The 25286-nt window shown below is 39.7% G+C and overlaps 1 protein-coding gene across 1 annotated transcript; it reads right to left on the minus strand.

Moving 5' to 3' along the window:
- Window positions 1-1367: 1367 nt before the first annotated feature.
- castor1 (cytosolic arginine sensor for mTORC1 subunit 1) lies at window positions 1368-24343 on the minus strand. Its single transcript, XM_085368708.1, has 9 exons — window positions 23788-24343; window positions 17784-17854; window positions 13833-14026; window positions 11513-11648; window positions 10460-10583; window positions 9838-9948; window positions 8580-8662; window positions 7923-8017; window positions 1368-2228 (listed from the first exon to the last, which is right to left on the minus strand). Exons 1-9 carry the CDS (start codon window positions 23943-23945, stop codon window positions 2157-2159), a joined length of 1044 nt encoding a protein of 347 aa, XP_085224834.1. The 5' UTR covers window positions 23946-24343; the 3' UTR covers window positions 1368-2156.
- Between the last annotated feature and the right edge of the window lie 943 nt (window positions 24344-25286).

The following is a 25286-nucleotide window of genomic DNA, read 5'->3' on the forward strand; positions in this document are numbered from 1 at the left end:
TCCCATTTAATTAAAATAATATATTAAAACTTTGACAAAGACTCATTAGTACCCACTTCTGTTTAAAGGGGACACAAGTCAGAAAGGTAGGGAAATATTGTGTAAATAGGTTTGATAAAATTTTTTTTTTAATTTATGTCTTATTAAGGACATTAACTGCATCCAGTATATGTCAAGTAAAAAGAAAATCGTATTTGTCTCTTATGTTTTTCCGATATTACCTGCCCATCATGGTTTTATGTAACTTCCAACCACAAATTTCCCTTTATGACTGAAGCTTTAAGACGTCACGCAGACGCCAACCTGTCAGACAAGAATAGACTTAGCCTGCTTTCGCAGAAAAGCATGGTGCTGTGTTTGCGGCTATGTTGCTGCTGGTGTTGCTTAATAAAATCTCTTACAGAGAAAAAGAAAAACCTTAAAGAAGAGGTGTAGAAGAAGCTCAAAAGCTGTCTTAAGCAAAATTGTTATGTTTCTTTTGTCGCATTTTCTTCAACTTTTCTTACAAAAACAGTAAAGTAGGTGTATAGTTCAGTCAGTGATTAACAAAAATGATCAGAGCAAACCTGCAACAGACTCTCTCTCGCTTTCTTTTTTTTTTACCCTTTTGCTTGGAGATCTACAGATCAGCCTTCTTTTATTTCTTAAGGATCCATTCTGGGACCTCCACTTTGTCTTTTAAATGTCACCTTTGGACAACAATCAGTTTAATAAATATTATTGTTTATTCAAATACGCACAAGCTATGCTTTGGTTTCATCTTTGGAATTTAAACTCAGCGATGAGCATTTAAACACCAAATTCCTGCAGGTAAACAGTCAGGATTTTTGCCCAATAGCCTGTTCAATGTTGATTTGGGTTGAACTTAAGAAAATCTTCAACAAATGTGCTTAATAGGTAATTGCTCCTGTTACAGCCACAACAGGAATATCACTGATCTGAGCCCTACTGCACCTCCAGCTGGGAAGAACTTTTTAGTGTGTTGGTTTAGGTTTGTTAATACTCTTAAAATGAAAACCAAAAGAACACCACATTTCGCCTCTCAGCTGTCTCAACCGTTTCTTCAAAAAGAAACCCCCCTCCCATAAATAACTATTATCAAAGCTACTTAATACAGGCCCAGTTGCATCATGTAGGACAAATGACAGCAACATTTGTTGTCAGTACTTGTTGGAATGACTTACACCAAAGCCAACATGGAACTTATTTTAAAGAACTTTTATTAACTGAAGCAGCACAAAAAGAATTTTACTTCAAATTGTATAAAATGCATTTGTACCACCGAAAAACGATCTAAGTGATAATAGCTAGATACAAAGTTTATTGTGCAAAAAAAACAAAAAAACAAAAAATAAGACATAGTGTTATTGACCTCAGGTTAAGAAATGCTGACCCATTATTTATTTATTTATTTAAAAAAGGAGAAATGGTCGCCCCCTACAGAGATTGTGGTAGTTTTGACACAAGAATCAACATATTTCTTCTCAAACCAGAACAAGTGAGCTCTGTTGTCAAAACCAAAAATTTTTTGCATGATAATTACAAACGATTGTTTGTCACCGCGTTGCGTTTCAAGCTACACACTTCCAGTTGAACACAAATGAAAACAGCAATACTTGCAAATGGTCTTTAAATGAAAAAAGAAGAAAAAAAATTCCCTCACAAACAAAACAACTGTTGCTTTGACATGATATTATAATATAACACCACACTGGAAGACTAAGATGTGTGTTGAGTGTATTCTGGTCTATGCTGCAAAACAATTCATCTTCTGACCATACATGTCTATTATACACGCTCAAGCCCAACTTTCAGCTTATGAAACTGAATGCTAAAGTGTGGTTGTGTCCGTTTTCAAGTGTTTGTGTACTGTGATGTGCATTTGTCAGCTTGAGGACCCCCTAAGGCTCATCCTGTGCATCCTGCCTCGACAGGTATAACAGGAGGCCTCGCATACAAACTGTGTGCACGCACCACAGAAAAGCGCTTGCGGTGTTCATGGCAAATTTGTAGTAGTTAATACTTCTGGCAATGCAGTCTTAATCTAGGCACAGAGTTAGTCTCCTTCTCTGCTGGCCTGACACCTCTAGCTGTTAGAACTGGAGCAAGAGGACATAAAGAGCCAAGATCATCAAGAACTATCAGTCCTTCAGAAATCAGCTGGTGGCTGGTTCGTTCCTCTGGTGCTGAAGCATGTCTGTCACACTGACTATGTCCTCTTCAGGGACCTAGAAAAAAAAATTTAAATACGTATTATTACATTTATTGCTTGGCAACTTAAAGAACAGCTTTATTGTGTTATAATCTTATAAAGCTGACAGGATGGAAATACTGTGGTTGCTTCTGTTATCTCATTTAAAAAAAAAAAAAAAAATCTGGACTCACTTTGTACAGTGTTTTCTGCTGGGCAGGTAGTGTAACAACTGTTTTATTACAGTTAAATTAGCCTAATATGGATGCAGACAAGGTTAATCACAGTGCTAAGAATCAACCAAAACAGTAAAGTTACAGTTCCTAATACCAAAACATTGAGCTTACACAATGATTAACTTCCATGAAATCAATTGACATTTACTGGCCCATCTACTTTAGTTAAAGATAAAATGACTGTGATAAATTCACTGAAAGGTGCTGACCTACCACCATCTCATATGCACATGTTCTTTCACACGGACTACTGACGTACAGTGCTTTGAAAACACCCCTCTGATTAATTGTTTTTGGATATTTGTCACACTTGTTTCAGATTCAATCACATTTCAACATTATGCAAAAATAACGCAAGTAAATCCAAAGTGCAGTTTTAAATGATTTCCTTTATTAGGGGATAATGCTAATAATACATAATGATAATCATGCAGGAACACAACTATCTGAAAGGCACCAGGACCTCCACTCTGAATGGCTTTGGAGTGGCCTACTAAAGTCTTAAATATGACCAGATACTTTGGCTTGACGTTAAACGGGTCACTCGTGTTCGAAAACCCTCCAGTGTGGTTGAATTAAAATGATTTTGCTCTACAGTAATGTGAAAGAGTCACTGCACCTCTTGCTGTGTTGTTTAACATGACTTTCAATCCTTTTCATCAGTGTAAAAAAAAAAAAAAAAAAAAAAAAAATTCTTAAAAAAAAAAATTTCTTAAAATAAAAAAAATGTAACGATGGCATTACCCCACTCCCCATCAAAACACCCTCTGTTTGCGGGTGCCCATTGGCAAGAAATACATCTCAAATACTACAACTGGATGACATAGCAGAAAAATATTCCAGGATTGCAATTATCTACTAATGCAAAGAATTTCTCAGAAGTGCACACGTCATTGTGACGTCACAGGAAGTGTTTTTTGTTACTTTTTTGTTACTTTTTTTCTCTTAAAGTTGCAAGACTTTGCTATTAACAGAACAGTGTGGTTATGGTTCACGAGTAAAGATAGCACCTGATTGCAGTGACAGAACAAAGCAATAGTGTTCCGTGACTAAGACTTTGGTTATTACTCCCGTCATCCATACACCCATCCATGTTATATTGAAACATTGTACAAATATTTAAAATTTATAACCCTGTTTCATAAAGAGATGGGACACTGTATAAATCATACCATAAATAAGAACAGAATAAAGGGATTGTAAAGTGTCTTCTTCAAAACCCAAGAAGTTGAATCCTTCACTGCTCATATAAACACTGTGGATAAAAACATAAAGGTCACCAGGGAAGACAAAGGATAACTGTAGCTGACCTGCATTGGCTACCCATAAAATACCGCATCCAATTTAAAATACTGCTGCTTACATTTAAAATTACCAACAACACAGCACCGAGCTACCTTAAGGAACTCCTTAAATCGTATGTTCCTGCCAGAGCATTAAGATGGTGCAGCCTAGATCTCGGCTGAAGTCTAGAGGTGACCGGGCCTTTGCCCTGGCTGCACCAGAGTTGTGGAATAACCTTCCGATTGTGATCCGGGCGTCCAATTCCATCCAATCTTTTAAATCACGGTTAAAAACCTATTTTTTTTTTTAATCTCGCCTTTCCTGCTTGTTAATGCTCGCACCTGACTCTTAGACTTACTCTATTTTTCCTTATACATATTTTTTTTTATGGCTTGTGCTTTTATTATGTTTTTATTTTGATATGCATTTTATATTACCCCTGTGTATTAGTGGCATTGACCTGTGGGTATATTTGATACTTTGCTAAGGCCTTATAATATTCGTGTTACTTCTCTGTCTCTTATGTTAAGCACTTTGGTATACCGCTGATTTTTAAATGTGCTCTATAAATAAAGTTTGTTGTTGTTGTTTTTGTTTGCCATTCCTGGACTGTGCCGCGGGCATTGAAGAGAATGGAAACGTCAACCCTGAAGTTTACTGGAAGCCCACACACACGGACCACACACTAGTTTCAAAATGAGTTTACGCGAAGCCTTGACTGACTATGACCTACACCAGTTTTCACACCTTGGCTCATGTGATTAGGTAGAGGATCATTAGGACGTCGATTGTGCCTGTTTGGGGGGGGGGGGTGTACACTCGCATAGTTGACCCTTTTGAACTGAAGAAGCTTCTCGGATGAGAGGTGAAACTTCAAGCAACTTAAAGAAGTCCGGACACTTTTCTTTCCAAGCTCCTTAGACAACGTGTCTAAATGAAAATTAGCTCAAGATCGCTGCATTTTTCTTTGCCATTCTTTAAATTTGATCCTGTGTTTGTGGGAGGTATGAGATTTTTTTTTTTTTTTTTTTACATTTTTCTAATCCATGTATTGCAGGGGTGGGTAACTCCAGGTCCCAAAGGCCTGTGTCCGGCAGGTATTAGTCATCACCCTGGGTCAACACACCTGAATCAAATGATTAGTTCATTACCAGGCCTCTGGAGAACTTCGAGACATGTTGAGGAGGTCATTTAGCCATTTAAAATCAGCTGTCTTGGATCAAGGACACATCTAAAACCTGTAGGACAGCGGCCCTTGAAGCCTGGAGTTGCCCATCCCCGACGTCCTGGTTTCCAGAACCAGATCTTGTCGGTTTTAATTGCTGTGCTGCTTAAGCACCCAAAGATTGCACCTCTTCAATACCTTTATTTTTAAGGATTTTAACTAAAATAAATAGTTGAGAACTATTTATTTCATTGGTGAATTATTCACCTATGCAGTCTTCTACAGAGTAGGGGGCCTCTCCACATCTTTAGTCTGGAAAGACTGAGTCAGTTTATGTATTTATTTTTTAAATACCCAGTCATGTTACTAATCAATTTAACTAGTTGTTTGATATTTGGCCTTTCACCATATTTCATTAAATTAAAAACAACACTTTGTTGTCACACAAGGGGCAGGGATAGCTCAGTAGGTAGAGTGGTTGCCCCATGATCGGAAGGTCGGGGGTTCGACTCCACTGAACGGCTACCCTGAGGTACCCTTGAGCAAGGTACCGTCCCTACACACTGCTCCCCGGGCGCTGCATTGGTGTATAATTTTATTATTATATTATTGTACTGTTCTCAAAGATTCTTAAGGTTTTCAAATCATTTCATTTACATTTTATACAAGACAGCTACTTTTTTTATTTGGATTATAGCTGCAGATAAGAAGTCTAATATTGCAGTAGAGAAATGCAATATCATACGTGGTTTACCTCAGATCTCTCTACTCACTTTACAGACACCATGAGAAAAAGCATTTCTTGCCTAAATGTAGAGGGGAAACTTGGTTTTGTTGATTCACAGGCAGGTTTCTCGGAAATGGCAACAAATGAGCCAGATAAAGCTTTCTTAGTAATTTTCAAGATAATGCAGATAACTTGCTTACCAAGCTGGAACATACACAATTTCAATGCAACCGATTTTTGACAGGCACGATAATGTACATATCAAAATGAACCTTTGAAGACACGTCAAATTTTGATGTGCTATCAAACCACATGGAAAGTACAGAGTTTCAGCATCGTATTTGGAGTCAATTTAGCTACCATCACCTTCATCTTGGTAAGGTTCAGGTGTGTGGAGGCTAATACGGCAGACTGAGTAAGGGACAGGTAACCTTACATGTACCGTAATTGTCGGGCTATAAGCCGCTACTTTTTGCACAAGCTTTGAACCCTGCGGCTTTTAGTCAGGTGCGGCTTTTCTATGGATTGTCCATGATTTTTGTCATATCGTAAGACGATTTGTTTTGTTTGTTCCGCTGTTGTACGGCACTACGTTGCCTGGCGGAAGGGCATGTGATCAGACACACAGTATCGGGGTTCAAGAGTGGTATGTTGGTCACATGTCCATCCGCCAGGCAACATAGTGCTGTAAAAGTAGCGCGAAAAAACAAACTTCAAAGTAGCGCTACCCGTTCAGCGGGAGGCGTGGATGACGAGCGGCAATAAACTTGCGAAAAGCAAGTTATGCTCAACTCCACCGGTGGAATCTGACAGCGTGGAAAAGTGTGAAAACATCCATGATCATCAACGGATTTCGAAGGGCTGGACTGCTGCATGATGGAGAGGAGGACACCGCCACGGCCCTTCTGAGGGTGTTCGACTCTGACACTGACAACGAGGATTTGTTTGGTTTTGAAAGCGACAACGAAGGAAAGAAGCTGAGAGTGGATGACGAAGCCATCCTGAGCCTGTTTGTTTCCGACACTGGAGAAGAGGACTTTGGTGGTTTTAGTGCGCAGGAAGAAGAGAAAGATGGTGGTGAATGACTGACTTTTCTTCTTGTTAAAGCCGTGTCACTGCACCTGAGCCTAAAAGGTAGTCCGAATCTATTTTTCTGGTGTGCTGTAGGTTATTGTTATGTACTACATTTGTTACTCATTTATGAAGCACAGTACATGTTTCGTACTTGTAATTACCGCTACTTGTACATATACCTAAAAAGTTATGCAAATATGTACCCATAACTTGTTTTTCAAAATATTAATAAAAGGGGTGTGTCTCCAAACAGCCATCTCTTTCCTGACAATTCCCTTTGATAAGTCAACATTGAAACACCTGCGGCTTTTAGTCAGGTGCAGCTAATGTATGTACAAAACAGGATTTTCCCCTGATTTTAGCTTGTGCGGCTAATATTCAGGTGCGCTTTGTAGTCCGGGAAATACGGTACATTGAATTTAAAATAAACTGTGGAGTTAAGAAAAACAAACTTGCTTTGAGAGTGTAATATAGGACTTACCTCTATAAATTTCACTTAAATGTTAAATATCCAAAAATATACTGCACAAAATATCCTTTAAGTGAGTCAACCAGTTTAAGCATGCTGAGTAATGCTTCCACGAATGACATTTATGTGACCAACACTTGGTTTTTATCTGTGCATAAAGACACAGATCCAAACCTGAAGTCTTTAGACAATAAAAATGATACTGAGATATAAAACTGAGTTAAGTTTCACTTTTTTTAAGCATCCAAAGCAAAAAGTGTAGCAGCCTAGCCTATAGGGTTTGGGATCTGACCCTACAATAGTCTTTTAAGATGGAATCGTGGTCCATAGCCTGAATAACGATTCACATTATAGACTTAGTTGAATCTATATGATCGAATTACTAGCAGCATATGACTGACTGAACACAAAGTTTGTGACTTCAACTCGAAAGGCAAACATCTGCATCCTGTTTTTATGCTTAATCTTAATCTTAACTCTGACAAGAAGTGATTTGCATTTCCACTGATTTGCTGATTCGATTTCTCTTCAGGATGTTACCCAATCACATTAATCTTTTGACCTCCATGCTGTCGTCTAATAACAGAATAAGTTAAACCTCCAGTATACACATTACATTTCCCTAGTTGCGTCATAACACGTTATACTTTTGCTAAGCTTGTGTGGCGTATTTATCTATTAATCACAAATGTGATCTGTTCGATTTATTTGCATAACCCATGACATGTCAGATTGAGACTGTTCATAATTTAAGGTGATCAAAATGCTGGACTCACCAGAGCATGGTCAAAGCTGAAGGTGCTTATGTAATAGGCAGAGATGTCACTGTCGGCGAGAGGCTGCGATATCTGGGCAACTATACCACATTCATCTATGAAACATAACGAGAGAAGGAGAATAAGCAGCACAATCATAATCAAGCGAAATAAAAAATAATAATGAGGGTTCAGCTGTTTGTAAATTTAATGAGCACAGTGTTGCCTGCTCATTTCATTCTCCTGTTGACAGAACAAGTTTTTGGTGACAAAGATTATGGTAAATCAAATCAATCATAAGTCTGTTAAGCATTTAAAAACCTGATAAGTAAAAGTGGCTTCAACCATCAGGTATGCTAATTTGGTCAGCACAGTAAAACATCCGTTTGGGGACAATTAAAGGCAGGGTTTTTTCCCATAGGTATAATTTATATTATATTACATTTATCCAACTGCCTGACAGGCAAACTACAAGTCGCTGTGAAAGTGTGATAGCATAGTAGTCTTTACTTCCACCAATCACCAAGTTCCTAATTACTTACCTGCCAAATCGGAAGTGGACTAGATCTGCGGTTGTCGAGATAAGTGAAGACGGATACAGCCAAATGCATAGAGTTACCTCTTGATAACACATATGGCTGATTTTGAAACATTTGAGGAATGAGTAAAATATCGTACCGAAACCCAGCGGTTGTCCTCCTATGCGAACCATTCTCCACAGCTCCCCGGAAGAGCTGGTAAAGAGAAGATCGGCCGGAAACCTGGAGCACACAAATCAAACGCTGATTTGTTACGTCAGAAATGTAGCGGGGAAAAACATCCTGTAGCAATCACCAGATAAAATACTGCAAAAGCAGCAATGCAGTGAGCTGAGAAAACATCAAAACAACTGCTGTTCAGTTTGATATTCATATTTTTTTGGACTCAATGAGGTTAAATTGTCCACACTTGGCTTAAAACGCCTGCATTAAAATGATCAAATAGAGCAGCGTCAAACAACATGAGCTGTGTTGTGCCTGAGACATTAAGAAGACAGAAAACCTGCTATGAACTCAAAGCAGCCTTCAGTGCACTCACTCAAGTAAGCAAACTTTTTATGTGGCACCTATTCATGTGCAGCTCAAAGTACTTCAGACATGAAGCAACTTGAGCAATTTATAAGCCAGAATAAGACTCAGTTTGAAATGTCTGGATTCATCAAGCATGAGTTTACTTATGTGGGTTTACTTATGTGGGGGACTGAACCATGACCTAAGCTTTGTCTCTTGCCAGAGAATGCTCTGGCTGCCACCCGAAGATTAAACAACAAATATACTAAAATAAGGATTTTTCTTTTTAAAGGGCTCGAAAATATATTTTGCCTTCATGATCTGTAATGAAATTATTTAGACAATTTGTAAAATGAAACCTAAAACCTCTGAACTTAATCCTAAAAGACTTTGGAAAGTCATAGATTTAACAATTCAAACACTTTATAAAGGCAGGTGACTTAAGAGTCATGAAGACATCAGCAAGCACTAATAAATGTTCACAAAGGCTCCTCAGGCAGGCCATGTTGGCAGATTTATCCAGACTGACAGTAACTAAAACTAAGGTCAATTCCTGTCTATTTTTATTTATTTTGTCTTTTTTCTATTTTCATAAAAGCATTTTAGTTAGTTGAAACATTTTCTTAAGTGTATTTTTATTTTAGCTAGCTAAAATGGTTTTGACTTTACTTTAGTTTTATTCAACTTTAATAACCTCGGCTCTCAAGTCCTCTGACTGTTCAGTGGCAAAAACATATGACTTAAAGATTTAATCCAGAACTTTGGAATAACTCGTGCCAGAGAACCTGAGGGGTTATACCTGTTCATACATCGTAAGCAAGAAAGTCATAGATGCCAGCAAAGAACCATGAAGTAAATTAAGAGTGTGGGAAATTTAGATTGCTTACTGTCTCTGAGCCTCAGTGTCCATCACCAGTGAGATGTATCCATCGATGAGGGAGAAGGAGAAGAATTTAACACAATCCTGGCTTGGACTTGGCTGGGGGTCCTCTTTAGGACTGAAAAGGAGGAAACATTAAATGTGACAGAAAGACAGTAACATTTTTTAAATTTTTAATAAGGACACCACAATAACAAACTGCGTCAGCCACACATTTATTACGGTTGTCAAGCACAGAGCAAAAAAGCAAGTCATAAATAAAAATGTTGGTCTTACTTTAGGAGAATTATACGTGAAAACATGTTAAACAAACATATGTATGCAGAATAAAAGCAGTCTTTATCAGCCTAGATTTAGTATAAAATATGCTACAAGTGTTTTTTCATTTCAAGCGTGTCCTAAAATTAATAAAAATACTTTATAAATTTTCACTTTAATGGTAATATAAACACAATCAAAGCAATGCTGCAAAGAAAAAAATGAAATAAATTCATATTACCATCAATAAAACAAAAACAAAAAAAGCCTGAACTGACTGAACTGAACTCTACTTTGAGTCTTCTGCTGCCACCTTGTGCTTTAAAACAGGTATTGCAGTGAAGTGATTAAAAACAAAAACAAAACGTCACCTGCTGGAATAAAAGAGAACATCGATGAGTGTAGTGGCAATGGACGGCAGTGTATCGGGATCCAGGGACATGACACAAAACTGGTTCTTTGGGATCAGAACCGGGTGAACTGTAGGCTGAATGGCTGCAAGAACAAGCACAGTGTTAGCCGTAAAAATGGGAAGGATTGGAACTACTACAAATGGGCATTGCGCACAGGTTTTTCAGATTTTTCTAGAGAATAAATTGTCTTTTAAGACAAAAATCATTTTATCAGTGGATCTTTGTTGATCTATGGATCTACTCTGTTACTGTTTTCTATTGTTAAAAACAAAAGTAAAAAAAAAATAATAATGTGGTAGCTTTTCAGCTTCTACGTGTATATTGACCTTCAAGCTCATTCATATTGTACAAACTCTGTTTTTGCCTAAAATACTGTGCATGTTTTAATAAATCACTGCACATACTTCACATTTTCCTAGCAAAATATAAGGAAATGAGGGTTAGTCAAGGCTTTTGCACAGCGCTGTAAGTCCCAGTTGGTTGCTGTCTTTTCAATCATGACTTCGCTTCTCTCTGTAGCATTTTCTCTTTCTTCAGTACAGCATCGTGGCAGCACTGCTGAGTTATAAAATATCAAAGAACAGCAGTGATGCCAGCGCTGACACGGCTGCATCAATAATGACTTTGCATGGGCTCACATGGCTGCCTTACATTCAAATTGAGTTGTGTAAGGTTGCACAAATGTTAGTCTGAGAATGCAAGACCACTCACAGCAGAAGCTGCTACAATATTTGCAGTGTACTCACTACTGCATGTGTTAGACTTTTCTAAAATAAGATGCTTGTGGAATGAAAAAAACAAAAACAAAAAAAAACTGCTTTTAAGTACTTTTCCATAGATAAAATCATTCTTCAGTTGTCGTTTAATGATTTGTGACCTGGACTGTAAAACAGTCACCTGATGACACCGGCCTTAGTGAACGTGGTGCTCTGGCATTTTAATGTCCGTACTTCCTCTGAGACAAATTGGATCAATGAATAAATCCATACTAAATAGCCCTGTGACCTGTACCTTCTCTGCCGTTCTTGTGGAGGCCGTTGGAAACATCCTGACAATGCACAGGAACAGACTCTCCTCCCTCCTCCTTATAGATATTGAACTCCTCCTCTAGTGTGCTGACGACCACAGACAGGTCTTTCTCTTTCACCTACACAACAAAGAAATTGTTGAAAATAAACATCACTAGTAAGACAGCTTATCGATTAAACATATGCAACACCTCCTCCATAAGCATTTCATTTGTCTATAATGTCATGCTGTTTCAGGATACTACACTCGCTCACTTTAAGGAAATACCTGAGCTCAAGCAGCATGTGAGACATTAATATACTTGCTGACACAAACATCTGTCAAGGTGTTATGTATTTGTGCCCACTTCACACTTTTCACATCTAATATGTAACTTTTTAGTGTCCTCAGCACTGTTGAGGATTAATCCCTTAACTGCCAAATTGGTGAATGGACAAAATGCAAACACAGGCTTCTTTTACAGTGGGGCAAAAAAGTATTTAGTCAGCCACCGATTGTGCAAGTTCCCCCACTTAAAATGATGACAGAGGTCAGTAATTTGCACCAGAGGTACACTTCAACTGTGAGAGACAGAATGTGAAAAAAAAATCCATGAATCCACATGGTAGGATTTGTAAAGAATTTATTTTCCACCCTAATTTACGAATAAGTATTTGGTCACCTCAAACAAGGAAAATCTCTGGCTCTCACAGACCTGTAACGTCTTCTGTAAGAAGCTTTTCTGTCCCCCACTCGTTACCTGTATGAATGGCACCTGTTTGAACTCATCATCTGTATAAAAGACACCTGTCCACAGCCTCAAACAGTCAGACTCCAAACTCCGCCATGGCCAAGACCAAAGAGCTTTGGAAGGACACCAGGAAAAGTATTGTAGACCTGCACCAGACTGGGAAGAGTGAATCTACAATAGGCAAGCAGCTTGGTGTGAAGAAATCAACTGTGGGAGCAATCATCAGAAAATGGAAGACATACAAGACCACTGATAATCTCCCTCGATCTGGGGCTCCACGCAAGATCTCATCCCGTGGGGTCAAAATGATCATGAGAACGGTGAGCAAAGATCCCAGAACCACACGGGGGGACCTGGTGAATGACCTGCAGAGAGCTGGGACCAAAGTAACAAAGGTCACCATCAGTAACACACTACAACGGCAGGGAATCAAATCCCGCAGTGCCAGACGTGTTCCGCTGCTGAAGCCAGTGCATGTCCAGGCCCGTCTGAAGTTTGCCAGAGAGCACATGGATGATACAGCAGAGGATTGGGAGAATGTCATGTGGTCAGATGAAACCAAAGTAGAACTTTTTGGTATAAACTCAACTCGTCGTGTTTGGAGGAAGAAGAATACTGAGTTGCATCCCAAGAACACCATACCTACTGTGAAGCATGGGGGTGGAAACATCATGCTATGGGGCTGTTTTTCTGCCAAGGGGACAGGACGACTGATCCGTGTTAAGGACAGAATGAATGGGGCCATGTATCGTGAGATTTTGAGCCAAAACCTCCTTCCATCAGTGAGAACTTTGAAGATGAAACGAGGCTGGGTCTTCCAACATGACAATGATCCAAAACACACCGCCCGGGCAACAAAGGAGTGGCTCCGTAAGAAGCATTTGAAAGTCCTGGAGTGGCCTAGCCAGTCTCCAGACCTCAACCCCATAGAAAATCTGTGGCGGGAGTTGAAAGTCCGTGTTGCTCGGCGACAGCCCCAAAACATCACTGCTCTCGAGAAGATCTGCATGGAGGAATGGGCGAAAATACCAGCTACTGTGTGTGCAAACCTGGTAAAGACCTATAGTAAACGTTTGACCTCTGTTATTGCCAACAAAGGTTATGTTACAAAGTATTGAGTTGTATTTTTATTATTGACCAAATACTTATTTTCCACCCTGATTTACGAATAAATTCTTTACAAATCCTACCATGTGGATTCATGGATTTTTTTTCACATTCTGTCTCTCACAGTTGAAGTGTACCTCTGGTGCAAATTGCTGACCTCTGTCATCATTTTAGGTGGGGGAACTTGCACAATCGGTGGCTGACTAAATACTTTTTTGCCCCACTGTATCTGGCAAAACTCAGTAGTAGCAAAAGGTTTCAGTGCATAATTGCAGGGTGACTTTTAAAAAAAAATGCATTTAAAATTGTATTTAGAATGTAAAAAATTGATCCAAATTATACAACCGTGAATAGTTTAGAGTGGCTAATTAAACACGATGTGGAAGCTAATAAGACTGGAGTGTAATCAAGCAGAATAAAAATGGATAAAAAAAATGTTTGCAGATTTAAATAGATGGTGCTTACCAGGATGAAGTCAGTCTGATAAGTGGAGAGCATGAAAACAGAGACATGCTGCTGGGCAAGGGGTGCAATGACCGACTTGGCAATCTTAGTCACGCCAACAGCCTGAGAGCTGCTGGAGGCACTGCCATTAGAGACCACGTTGAGTGGCAGCCAGATGGCGCTCTCTACCTGGAGGTGCTCAGAGGGCCGCAGCTCTAAGGGTACAAATAAGAGTAAAGATGATTGGTAAGCAAAAAACAAAAAGATGCATAGATTAAAAAAAGAAAACAAAAAAGGCTAATATTAATTGAATACCCTTGGCTACTGTTTATTTCAATGTCCAGCAGGACCCAACTACATATTAATACTGTTAAAATGCTGCTGATGTACTACTCAGGCTGGGAAAATGTTGCATGTTTCAGTATTCCCTTCATGGCGAGTCTAGGGGGGGGTTTCTGTAGATTGAGAAATTTGGGGTTGGGATGAACTGATAGGATGCAGTGTTGGAACTTTTAAGCAGAGATTTCAAAACTCAGGACTGCCTTGGTGCCACAGATTTTAATAATTCACTTTTAAAGAAAATCTGTCCTACTTTTGTGGAAGTGCTTTGACTTAAGAGGCCTAGATGCTGTTTAAAAATTACCAACATGGTGGCTTCCATTTACATTTGTTGCCATGTTTTTGTTTTACCAAAAAAAAAAAAAAGAAGAAAAAAAAAAGAACTTATCTATAAGAAAATAATAACGATGCCACTGTCACACTAATAGGAAACCAAGCAAATTTTCTCATAAAGCTCAATCTGCAAAAAAAAAAAAAAGTGCAAAACTTTCAGAAGTTGCAGCTGGCAGCATAGCCGTTGAAAACACACTGAGCGTACATGTTGTGTAAATATTTTACATTTGATAAATATTCAAAATTCTAATAGAGCAACCGCACAGCTTCTCAGAGGATCAGTCATGAGTTCCACAAACAGTAGCAGTTTAATCTACTTTAGGATCAAGTGCAGCAAAGTGGATGCTTAAAATGTTGCTGCTGTTGATGTATCTGTATCTTTGTGAGGCTGCAAACGAGGCGGTGTTAAAAGATTACTTCCTGTTGCTTTTTCTGCTCTGTACACTGAACCCACACTTTCTCTCTCCCACCTGCTCTCTCTTCCTTTGCCACAGAGACCTAACATGTCCCCGCTATTTACACCGCAAACGGCCAGCAGTGAAATAAGATGTGAGCAGCACTACAGCAAGTGCTTGATCATAGAGTGGGACTTACTACCAGTGCTTTTATGGGGCAAAGCTAAAATAGATGATCCCTCGCAACGCATGTCTGTAACTTAACTGGTAGTGGCAACCTCTGGGGCTAATGTGGAAGTGCCGAAAACTGTAGTAGCCACTTGAGGCGGGGCCCACACAATTTTTACAGCCCAAAAGTTTTACTCTCTAAAGCTATTTTGCATTTATATCAAAATTAATATGGCTTGCCGTATGATCAGCTGTCTAATAGACAATCTAATAAGTGTTTGCTCCAGTGGAAAACTGTATTTCCTTATATTTTTATGTTACTTAATGCTAAAAAGCAGGCATCTGTTTGCACAATGCACCCATCCAGGCTTACTAGCGATAGCTCATAAGGAATTCATCCTGTTGTTCAAATATAATTACAACCCCCTGCAAAAAACAAAAAGAAGGTGGAGGCAATCATGCAAAGGGCTTCAACAGTGAGAATAAAAAAACCAAAACAAAAACAACAACAACAAAAAGCCCACCTTCATGGCGGCTACAACCATCTTTTATATACAGTCTAGATTTTTCACAAATTCACACTACCCCTGAAATTTTCTCAACATTATCACAATGAGCTTTATGCAAGATCACATATATCCAATGCAGTTAGATCATACGCCAAGTAGTCTTTACTTTCAGTCCTTGCAACGTTCTGCCCACGTAATAGCAACATTAAATGTCAGAAGAATTCACAGCAACTCTGTGGGCACGCCTTACCCAGGCAGCACTCTTACATAAACCTGCTTTGTGACAAAAAGCAACTGAATACAATGTCTTGACTGCCCAGAGTTCATGTGCAATAACAGCTTAGGCAGAGATACTCAGGTTACAAGCTTGGGAATTGCATGTTGTAACTTTTCATCTTTTATGCCAAACCTTTCATAAACTATTTATAAACATTTAAAAAACAAAAACACATCCATGAATACTTTTTGACATGCACGTTGATTTGAACTTCGGGAAACCTTCACAACGTAAAACATTACTAAATGTTGTCTACCTCCTGCAGTGAATATTCCCCTTTCTGTTTCTTTATACCCTTCAAAAGAAGCAATGTTCTGGTCGCCATAATTTGTCACAGGAAGCCCCTTGCGGCTTCACTACACCAGCTTTAACCTCTTAAAATAGGTTTTCCGTCAGAAGGAGAGCAAGAGAGGAGAGTAATGGAGAACCCCGAGGCGGTACATGCCTTTAACAACTACATTTGTGTTAAAGGACGAGACAAAAATGGCAGCAAAAGCACTGGATGGGATCAGAAAGTTGTTTTTCCAAATGAACTTCAACAATGTTGCGATAATCGGGTCCAGGCATTGTCTAAAGTTGGATTTTCTCACAAGTAGAACACAATGGGAGATTTTGTTTTCACTACTTGAAACACTTCACATGGTTTAGCTGAGAGGTGGTGCCTAGGTAGAGCATGTAAGAGGCAGGACACATGACGTCCATTCGCTTGCACTGAACTCTCTGGACAACTGGTCTATTCACAGATTCACACGGGCTCGTTCTGACATTACAAAGACTTTGTACTAGAGATGGCAGCAGGTGCTGTCACACACACCTTCTCTGCGTGATGTCTGGAAAAGTTCATTGCTGCGTTTCCTTTTTTAATTGCTCTAACAATTTATTTTACTTTTTACACAAGATTCTACTTCTTCTACTAAGTTCAGCAAAATAAGCTGAACTTTTTCCCCCCGGAAAGTTGCATTAGACCACTGTAGGTTATGTGGTGCTGTGCATTTCATCATCAGATGGTAAGTGTGAGGCTCTGTGCAGGCATCTAGGCAAACCAAACGACGACTCGTCCATGGACTACCTGTCCGTGTATGCAACAGATTATACTCTGCACAAAGACAACAGCCTTATGTGGTGGAGTGGTTAGCACTGTCGCCTCACATCAAGAAAGTCTCTGGTTTGAACCCTGGCTGGGTTCCTTTGTGGGTTTTCCTCTGGGTACTCCTGCTTCCTTCCACATCCTAAAGACGTGCATGTAAGGTTCACTGGTAAATCTAAATTGGCCGTGGCTGTCGGGTTGATAAAGTGCTTAAAGTGAGTAGAATAAAGTTCTATATGAATGTATTGTTAAGATGTGGCAGGGAGTTTAAAGCACTTTAGTGATGCTTTATACTGTCAGTCCTTCTTTCCTTCACTGATATCAGAGATAAATTAGATCATCTCCTGTGAAACTGGAAGTATGGCAAAGTTGCATAAGCTCTTTGGGAGGCCACGAAAAACACTTTTTTTGCTCGACTGACATAATTTAAGTTTACAAGACTTGTTTTCTTCTCATTGTATCTCCACAGTTTTAAGTCTACAACCATTCTACCGTGTGATATCTGTGAGGCTGAACAAGAAAGGAAGGAAGCAACATTAGACCGCTAAAACAACACAGCCCTATGTTGTGGACCAATTCAAGAATACATACTAATTCCAAATCGTGTTTTTACTGGAATCGGCAGTAGCTTCCTTACATTGTTTATCAGACCGTGTCTGTGCGTTTTGCCTCTTTTTCTCCTAAATTTTTACATTATTGGTAGATTCTTTTTCTTCTGATAAGGCTGGCTGACAAACAGATATGCTACAAAGATTAGACATAGCACACATTTATCGATATCTGCACACAGTGTTCAGTTGGTACTAAAATGTGGAAACATAACCCCCTGCCAAATAGAAATGCAAATGAACAAGGGTATTATACCTTTGAATCCTTCCTCGTCAAGGACAACTGTGTAGTTCTCTGGAGTCTCAGTCAGACTAAAGAACTTGCATCTGAAACAGGAGAGGAGGCACAAAATTAGAAAAAAATGAAAAGTAGGAGATGACAATAGGGGAAAGAGAAACAGGAAAAAAGGCCATTTGCAACCAACAAAAGGAGGTTCAATATATTCCTTTAACAAGTAAATGGAATTTTTCACCAATATGTACATGGGGTTCAGGACTGGATGTCCTTTAATTATCACAAGCCTAAAGCTCTATATTATGCTTCTATCACTCCATTGTCTATAGCAAATGGAGGGGAAACATACCAAACTGGGGCACTGCTTTGGCTGACAAACGCTCCTTTCAAATAATGTCTGGGCAGCACAGTTTAAAAGGAGATATGTGAGCTTATAAAAGTCACTAGATTGTTTATACACATCTATAATTAAATCTGTTTTTCACAACTGGATGAACCATAGGCAACAGTTTACATCTTTATGGTCTTCTTGAAGCTTGTTTTAAAAAAAAAAAAAAAGTGTGAGTTTCATTAAATGTTTGAAAACGGTGTCGTTTTGCCTGCTGATACAGCCCAACAGGGTTAACAATTTTTGAAGAAAAGAGCAGCTGGTATGAAACAAGACAGAACATTGATGACAATTTATTGTAATCTCTTCACCAAGCTTTGAGCTATTTGTTGTAAAAAGGCAGACTCAGTGGCTCATGTTCAGTCCTACTGAATGGTGTCTCTGTGAAAAAACAAACAAACAAAAAAAAAAACAAAAAAAAACACTAGGCCAATAGGATTTTGTGTGGTTTGACAGAGGAAAAAAAACTCAACAATCTGGTACGTTCTCAAAGAACATACAAGTAAAGAATACAAAGGGAAGCTGATAGAACTGATCTGTGCATAACTCTGTCTATTGTCTACTTAAACATTAATATGAACTTTGACAAAACAAAGCAGGGTTTCGTTTTTCACTGGCCAGGCTAGACTTAAGATTTGCACTTCTTTAAAAAGAAAAACAGCCACAGTTCACACTGCTGATGTGTTGAGTTTAAACTGTTGTCATTTTGTTTCATATCTGGTGCCATTCTGGACTGGAGGGCTTCTAACACTTACAATCAAACATTTCTGAAGTCAAGCTTGACTTGGGGATGGAAACACAGGTAGCCTGGCTCTGTCCTTCAAAGCTCAGCTGATGATGTTTGTCTCACAGAATGCAATGTGATAGTAAACACTGTCTTCTAGGCTGCTATAGATAAACTTGAAACTTCATACTGAAGAGTCAAATCTTGGCATATATATTTACCAACCATTTTATTAGGTACACCTTTTCAATTGCTAATCAACACAAATGTCTAATTAGCCAATAATTTGGTAGTAAGTGTATGTATTTAGCAATGTCATCAAGTTCAAACAGAGCATAAGATTGGTGATTTATGGGATTTTAAATGTGAATATTTCAGAAACTGCTGATCTACAGGAATTTTCCCACAACGCTCTCTCCCAGAAAAAAAAAAAAAAAGAAGATATCCAGTGAGTGGTAGTTCTTTGGATAAATAATGGCATAATTTGGTGTAAACAACATGAAAGCATGGATTCATCCTGCCTTTTATCAACAATTCAGGCTCATGATGTTGGTGTAATGGTGTGGAGAGTGTTTTCTTGGCACCCTTTGGGCCCCTCTACTACCAACTGAACATCATTTAAAAACCACAGCCTACCTAAATATTGTTGCTCATCATGTCCATCCTTCTATGACCACCAAAGCTCAAATAATTTCAGACTCGTTTCTTGAAAACTGAGGTCACTGTAATCAAATGGCCTCCACGTTCACCAGATCTCAATGCAACAGAGTGCTCTGGAATGTGGTAGAACAGGAAGTTCACATCATGGATGTACAGATAGCAAATCTGCAGCAACTGTATGATGTTATCATGTCACAATATGGACACAAATCTGAGGAATGCTTCCAGCAGTTCTGAAGGCAAAAGGGACAAAGAGGTACACCCAATGAAGTGCCCTATGAGTATACAAAGCAACAAAGGATTAGGGGTTGATATTTCTGGAATTTCATTAAACACCAATATTTTTACTGATTCTTCTTCATAACACTGATTTTTTAAAGTCAATATTTGGTCCCTATTTAATGTCCTGTGTTGAAAAAACAAAACAACAAAAGCAAATGGCAGACCAAAGCAACTGATCAATGACCTAAAAAAACAAAAACAAACAAACAAAAAAAAAAAACTTCAGGTGTGCAAATTCCACTGCCACAGGTCAGATGTCATTATTTTGTGCTCCTCTGCAAGTGTCAGAAAAGCAGCACTGAAAGGATTTGATAAGCTTGAAAGCATATGATTTAGATGGACTGGCAATTATGGAACCAGATTTTAGCTAGAACTAGTTAATACTTATACCCTTAAAAGGGAGATATCTGCTAATAACTGGTGGATTAACAATGGGGGATAATAAACACGTTTTGCCAGAAAGAAGTCAGGCTATAGCAGGGGCCTCATTAGCGAGTGTTTTTATTTTTAGTGATGGAGAACCTAAAAGCAGTTTCTAAATCGAAGATCTCTTTGTTTCATTTGAAACCCTAACAAGGAAGTGCGATTTTCCTGTATTCTTACAATGTCGCTGAAGATACATTCCTCTTCCTCTGCTTATCAGTCAGCTTAGACTACTACAGCCAAAACCTGAGAGAGACAGTCTAACTCCTGAGTCAGCAAAAAGTAATCCCTGGCATGAAATGGGACAATCACGCCACATAGACAAAGAGAGGCAGAGAGAATGCTGTTAACAGTAACTACCGGCTTTGCTAGCAAGCTCAGCCAGCCAATTGTGTTACAATACATCTCTCATTTCCTGTTGACCCCTCACCTTCCCTAGCAAGCAGTTTCCTGCAGCTAGTGTATGTCAAGCAGCTTTCCTGCAAGTAAAAACGGCAACGTTTAGTGCACAAATGAATGTGCTGTGTCGTTTGGAGCAGAGGGTGAAGACTGACTTTGTACATCCAAGTAAGCCACAGCTCAGCAACATTCTGACAGTTTGAGGGAACTATCTGTGAAACAAGTGTGCATATTTGGTTTCCTGTTTGCAAAGTACATGCAAGACAGATGTTTCACCTATACATCTATGCATTATAATGCACTAAGAAGAAAGCTGGAAAACCATTTGCACTGCATTGTTTTTGCGGTCACATGAAGACTGCAGAACTGCAGTCAGTACAGCCAAGGACCTCTTATGAAGTCAAAAGGAAGATCCAATTTGACGTCTACTGTTGTAGAAAAAGTAAAAAGTATATTTTCTTTCAGCTTCCTTCAAAGAATAAATCTGCTCAACAAAAAGAGTTATTGCTGTTCATAACTTGGTGGACACCAGTGGCACAGATCCATTTGCAGGCTTGCCACTGTAGATTCAGGCAAAGAATCTACAGTGGCAAAGCAAAGTCAGTGCCCCAAACATGTTTCGTACAGCATCCAGTAACATGGGTTGGAAAAATAAGCTTCTGTTGAAGTAGAAGGAACACTGAGAGAAGGAGATGAAAATAACTAGAAGAGATGAGGAAGCAACGGGTAGCGAGGGAGCGGCCAAGTGGGGAAGATGAAAACCAAGCACACAAGAGGTTGGACTTTGATCCAGCTGCACAAAACAACGGGTGGTAGCAGCACTTAGGGAGTGAGGGCTGGTGACGGCACTGGGCCTGCAACTGATGCTCCAGCTGAAAAAACATGATAAGCACACAGAAAACTTATGCTCAAGGGGGAGGAATGAGCCTCAAGCGACTCAAGTCCTATGATCACAGCACGACAAGTTGTCTACTACCTTAGCAACTTATGAAAACAAGATTCCTAGTTTTCTCTCGGGCTCTCCCCCCCAGTTTCATAAAGGCGGGTGGGTACGGGGTGTGGGAAGTCCTCTGTAAACAGGAGGAGCGGGAGCCCCAGCCTTGACGGATCACTGAAGCAGACAAGTGGAAAACTCCCAACCAGGTTTCTGGCTCGGCTGAAGTATTGTTCCAACCCATGCTCTTGTTAGTTAGCCGCCAAAGAGAAGAAAGGAGGACTGTGTGGAGCCTGCGGGGCTACATCCACAATTCAGGAAGAACAATATATTGAGCTGATGCTGAGCTTTGTTTATTACTCTACCTACAAAGTGTAAACAACTACTAAAGACAAAACCAGAATACTAATAAGACTAGAATGGCTTAGAAGCTCAAGGTGCACATTTTTTCAGCCATTCTAGGAGAATTCACTGATAACTTTGATATTTTATATTCTGCAAAACAGAGTATTTGACATTTATGTTTAAGTTGGTAATGACACTGACATTTACAGAGTAATATTGTAGCTAATAGTGCAAACTTTATTCCGTCATATGAATATTTTTTTGTAGACAAGGCAAAAGTGTTCCTTTCACTACTTTTAGCCTCTGCACTATAGACATAGTAAGCTCCAACGCGAATGGACGCTGAAGAAAAATCCACTATGCCACATGTGATTACCTCCTTAAAATTCTGCTCAGAGCTGCGTTCAAATCGCTTTGCACAGGGAGTTGTTCACAAATGAATAGCAGAGGCCTGAAAAAGGGAGATGGCTAAAAGTGTCCCGGAGCAATCAGGCTTGTTTTTGCTCCCCGATTGAAATCAAGCAACTAAAAACAAACTTCACCACCACTCCCCATTCCGCATCACCTAGTATTTGACCAAAAGGTGGAAAAAATAAAAAATCCCTCTTGCTCATGGAAAAAGAAACAGGAAAAACAATGGTGACATAACTCCAAAGCATGATCAAAATGCCCTTTCTGGTTTATTCAGTGCTTCGCCTACTTTTTAAACATATACTGAATGCTTCACTAAACCTGTTCAAAAAATGTTTATACCTTTCAAGTGAGTTTTTAAAAGTAACTATATATTTATATGGATTTTCTTGTTAACCGGTTGCCCAATGCCTTCCTCACACAAATCCCACACATCTATGATTATTCACAGAGACATGTTATTTACTTTCTACAGTACTGTAGAATAAGTCATCATGACACAGTGTGTCTAGTTTGAACATGTCAAACTTATTCCATTACCCAATACTCAACCAAGTACAGATGAAATCAATCGAGCATGTACAGAGATGCATTTGACATATGGATTTATGTTAGATGTAACTTCTCTATGGTCTTGTAAGGATGCACTTTTACTGCCCATCTGCCCCAAATAATGAAAACGTTGCTCTCTTTTTAAGAGGAAGCCAAAATAAGGTACATCATAAGAACCTTTCAGAGTATGGTGTGATGTACAGACTTCAGAATCCAGAAAGGCGATGACATAAGGAAGCGCTTTCTAGACAGTCGTTTACAGGTTCTTTGTTACTCAACACGAGAGCTGCAGCTGAACCCCGCACGGCCTATATCATGGTGGTCTGAAGACAGATGCCGATCTCTTCTTTTGGTCGTTTATATGTGGGCCAGCCGCAAGAATAAACAATTGCATAACAATGGAGGGATATCCAGGGATTAGCTGAAAACTGGTACTAATGCCTGGGTGAGATGAGAAAAATTTGCAGGCTGAACGTTGGTTTCGAGCGCAGGATGTCATGTATTAAGTTTGTTTCGGAGAGACGGGATCCAACCAAAATACACAACGGTACTGCACGCTTCTGAAGTAGTTTGATTAAAGCTGATTTTGTGCCCACTGGAAGAATCGCGTATTAAAGGTATGCAGGGCACAAAAATTCCGTTTAAATGCTGCAGATTTTTGTGCAAATGCAACTATAAAACAGAATGTCTAAAAACAAAAGCTACTGCAATTCTTTACATCTACATGCACTGTTGTGAATGATTCATGGAGGCAAAGCATGTGCAGGCAAATCGCCCAGTAATAGCTCGGCCACCCAGTGAATGAAGAGGCGCTGTAGGTTATCTCATATATCCGTACTGGATTACCAAAGCTGTTTCGTAAAGCAAAGCGACATGACCATCTGGCCCGATCAACGAATCTCCTTACCGTGTCCTGTTCCGGAGAAATATCAGCTTTATCAGTGGGTGTGTGAAATTCACCAGACCATTCTTGGATATACTGGTGACCCTCAGCCTGTGGTCCAATATGTGCAAGTCCATATTTCTGGTTGCGAGCAGTTCCTCTCCACTGCTCTGTTTCTGCATGCGGCGGAGAAGACGCCTTCCTAGCTGGATGATATCATTCAAATGTTAAAGAGACATAGGTCATGAGTATTTCCGCCGAATAAAAAAACCCACGTCACGCTGGTGCTTCTCTCAGAAAAGAGAAAAACATGCGACGCAACCATACGCCAGCCCCGCTTAACTACTGTATATTCAAATAAAGGGACAGCCCTAGAAAAGACACGCCCCCTCCTCTTAAAGCTACAGGTTTATGCCGATGCTTGGCACATGCACGCAGGGTGTGTGAAACGAGCTGTGACGACTTCCGGTTTTGTTTTCAAAAATAAAAGCCATCAAATATTCTCATAATAGTTTCTGTTCATTTAGCGGATTTGAATGAACAACTAAAACAAAAGATTACAATTATTATAACTATTACTATTATTACAATTATTTACACTTTTTTCACAAGAGTGTAAACAAAACAATATCAGTATAATTACTTGCTGCTTTCCCCCCTCCATCAACTACTCATGCTGAAATCTACCAAAGTTCTCTAATGACTCTGCCATAGCAGGCCTCATCAAAGTTGAGGATGACCCAGAGTACAGACAGTGGCCTGGTGCCAGCAGAATCATCTACTGATCAATGTAGGGAAAACCAAGGAGCTGATGATGGGTTTCAGATCAACCACACCAACACTAGTGAACATCCAGGGAACTAGCATTGAGATAATGGACTCTTATAAGTACCTGGGTGTACCCCTACCTGAACAATAATCTGGACTGGTGTCACAACGCGGATACTCTTTACTGGAAAAGTCAGAGCAGACTACCTGCTGAGAAAACTGAGATCTCTTAGAGTGCAGGGTGTGCTCCTGAAGAGCTTTTTTGACTCTTTGGTGGCATCATCCATCTTCTGTGGTGTTGTCTGTTGGAACAGCAACTTATCTACAGCTGGAAGGAAGTGGTTGGATAAATGGTCTGTATTTGTATAGCGCTTTACTTGGTCCTAAGGACCCCAAAGCGCTTTACACTATACACAATCATCCACCCATTCACACACACATTCACACACTGGTGATGGCAAGCTACATGTAGCCGCACTAACAGAGGCGAGGCTGTCGGACACTGGCGCCACCGGGCCCTCTGACCACCACCAGTAGGCAACGGGTGAAGTGTCTCGCCCAAGGACACAATGACCGAGACTGTCGGAGCCGGGGCTCGAACCGGCAACCTTCCGATTACAAGACGAACGCCCAACTCTTGAGCCACGATCGCCCAAGAGTCGGACGATCGCCCTGATAAGTTCATCAGGAAGACCAGCTCTGTTCTAGGATGCCCCCTTGACCCAGTGCAGGTGGTAGGAGGCAGAAGAACTCTG

Source organism: Diplotaxodon limnothrissa, linkage group LG12 (assembly GCF_057381915.1).
Source record: "Diplotaxodon limnothrissa isolate DT_005_m linkage group LG12, D_limnothrissa_male_GT1.1, whole genome shotgun sequence".
NCBI classification, from domain to species: domain Eukaryota; kingdom Metazoa; phylum Chordata; class Actinopteri; order Cichliformes; family Cichlidae; genus Diplotaxodon; species Diplotaxodon limnothrissa.

What these genes read in the sequence shown, in the direction of transcription:
- castor1 (XM_085368708.1), bottom strand. Translation starts at nt 23,945, where the DNA reads ATGCAGAAACAGAGCAGTGGAGAGGAACTGCTCGCAACCAGAAATATG. An exon ending in TTTCTCCGGAACAGGACACG is followed by an intron (nt 17,855 to 23,787) that starts GTAAGGAGATTC and finishes CTCCTGTTTCAG; the next exon opens with ATGCAAGTTCTTTAGTCTGA. An exon ending in TCAGCTTTGACCATGCTCTG is followed by an intron (nt 2,229 to 7,922) that starts GTGAGTCCAGCA and finishes TTTTTTTTCTAG; the next exon opens with GTCCCTGAAGAGGACATAGT.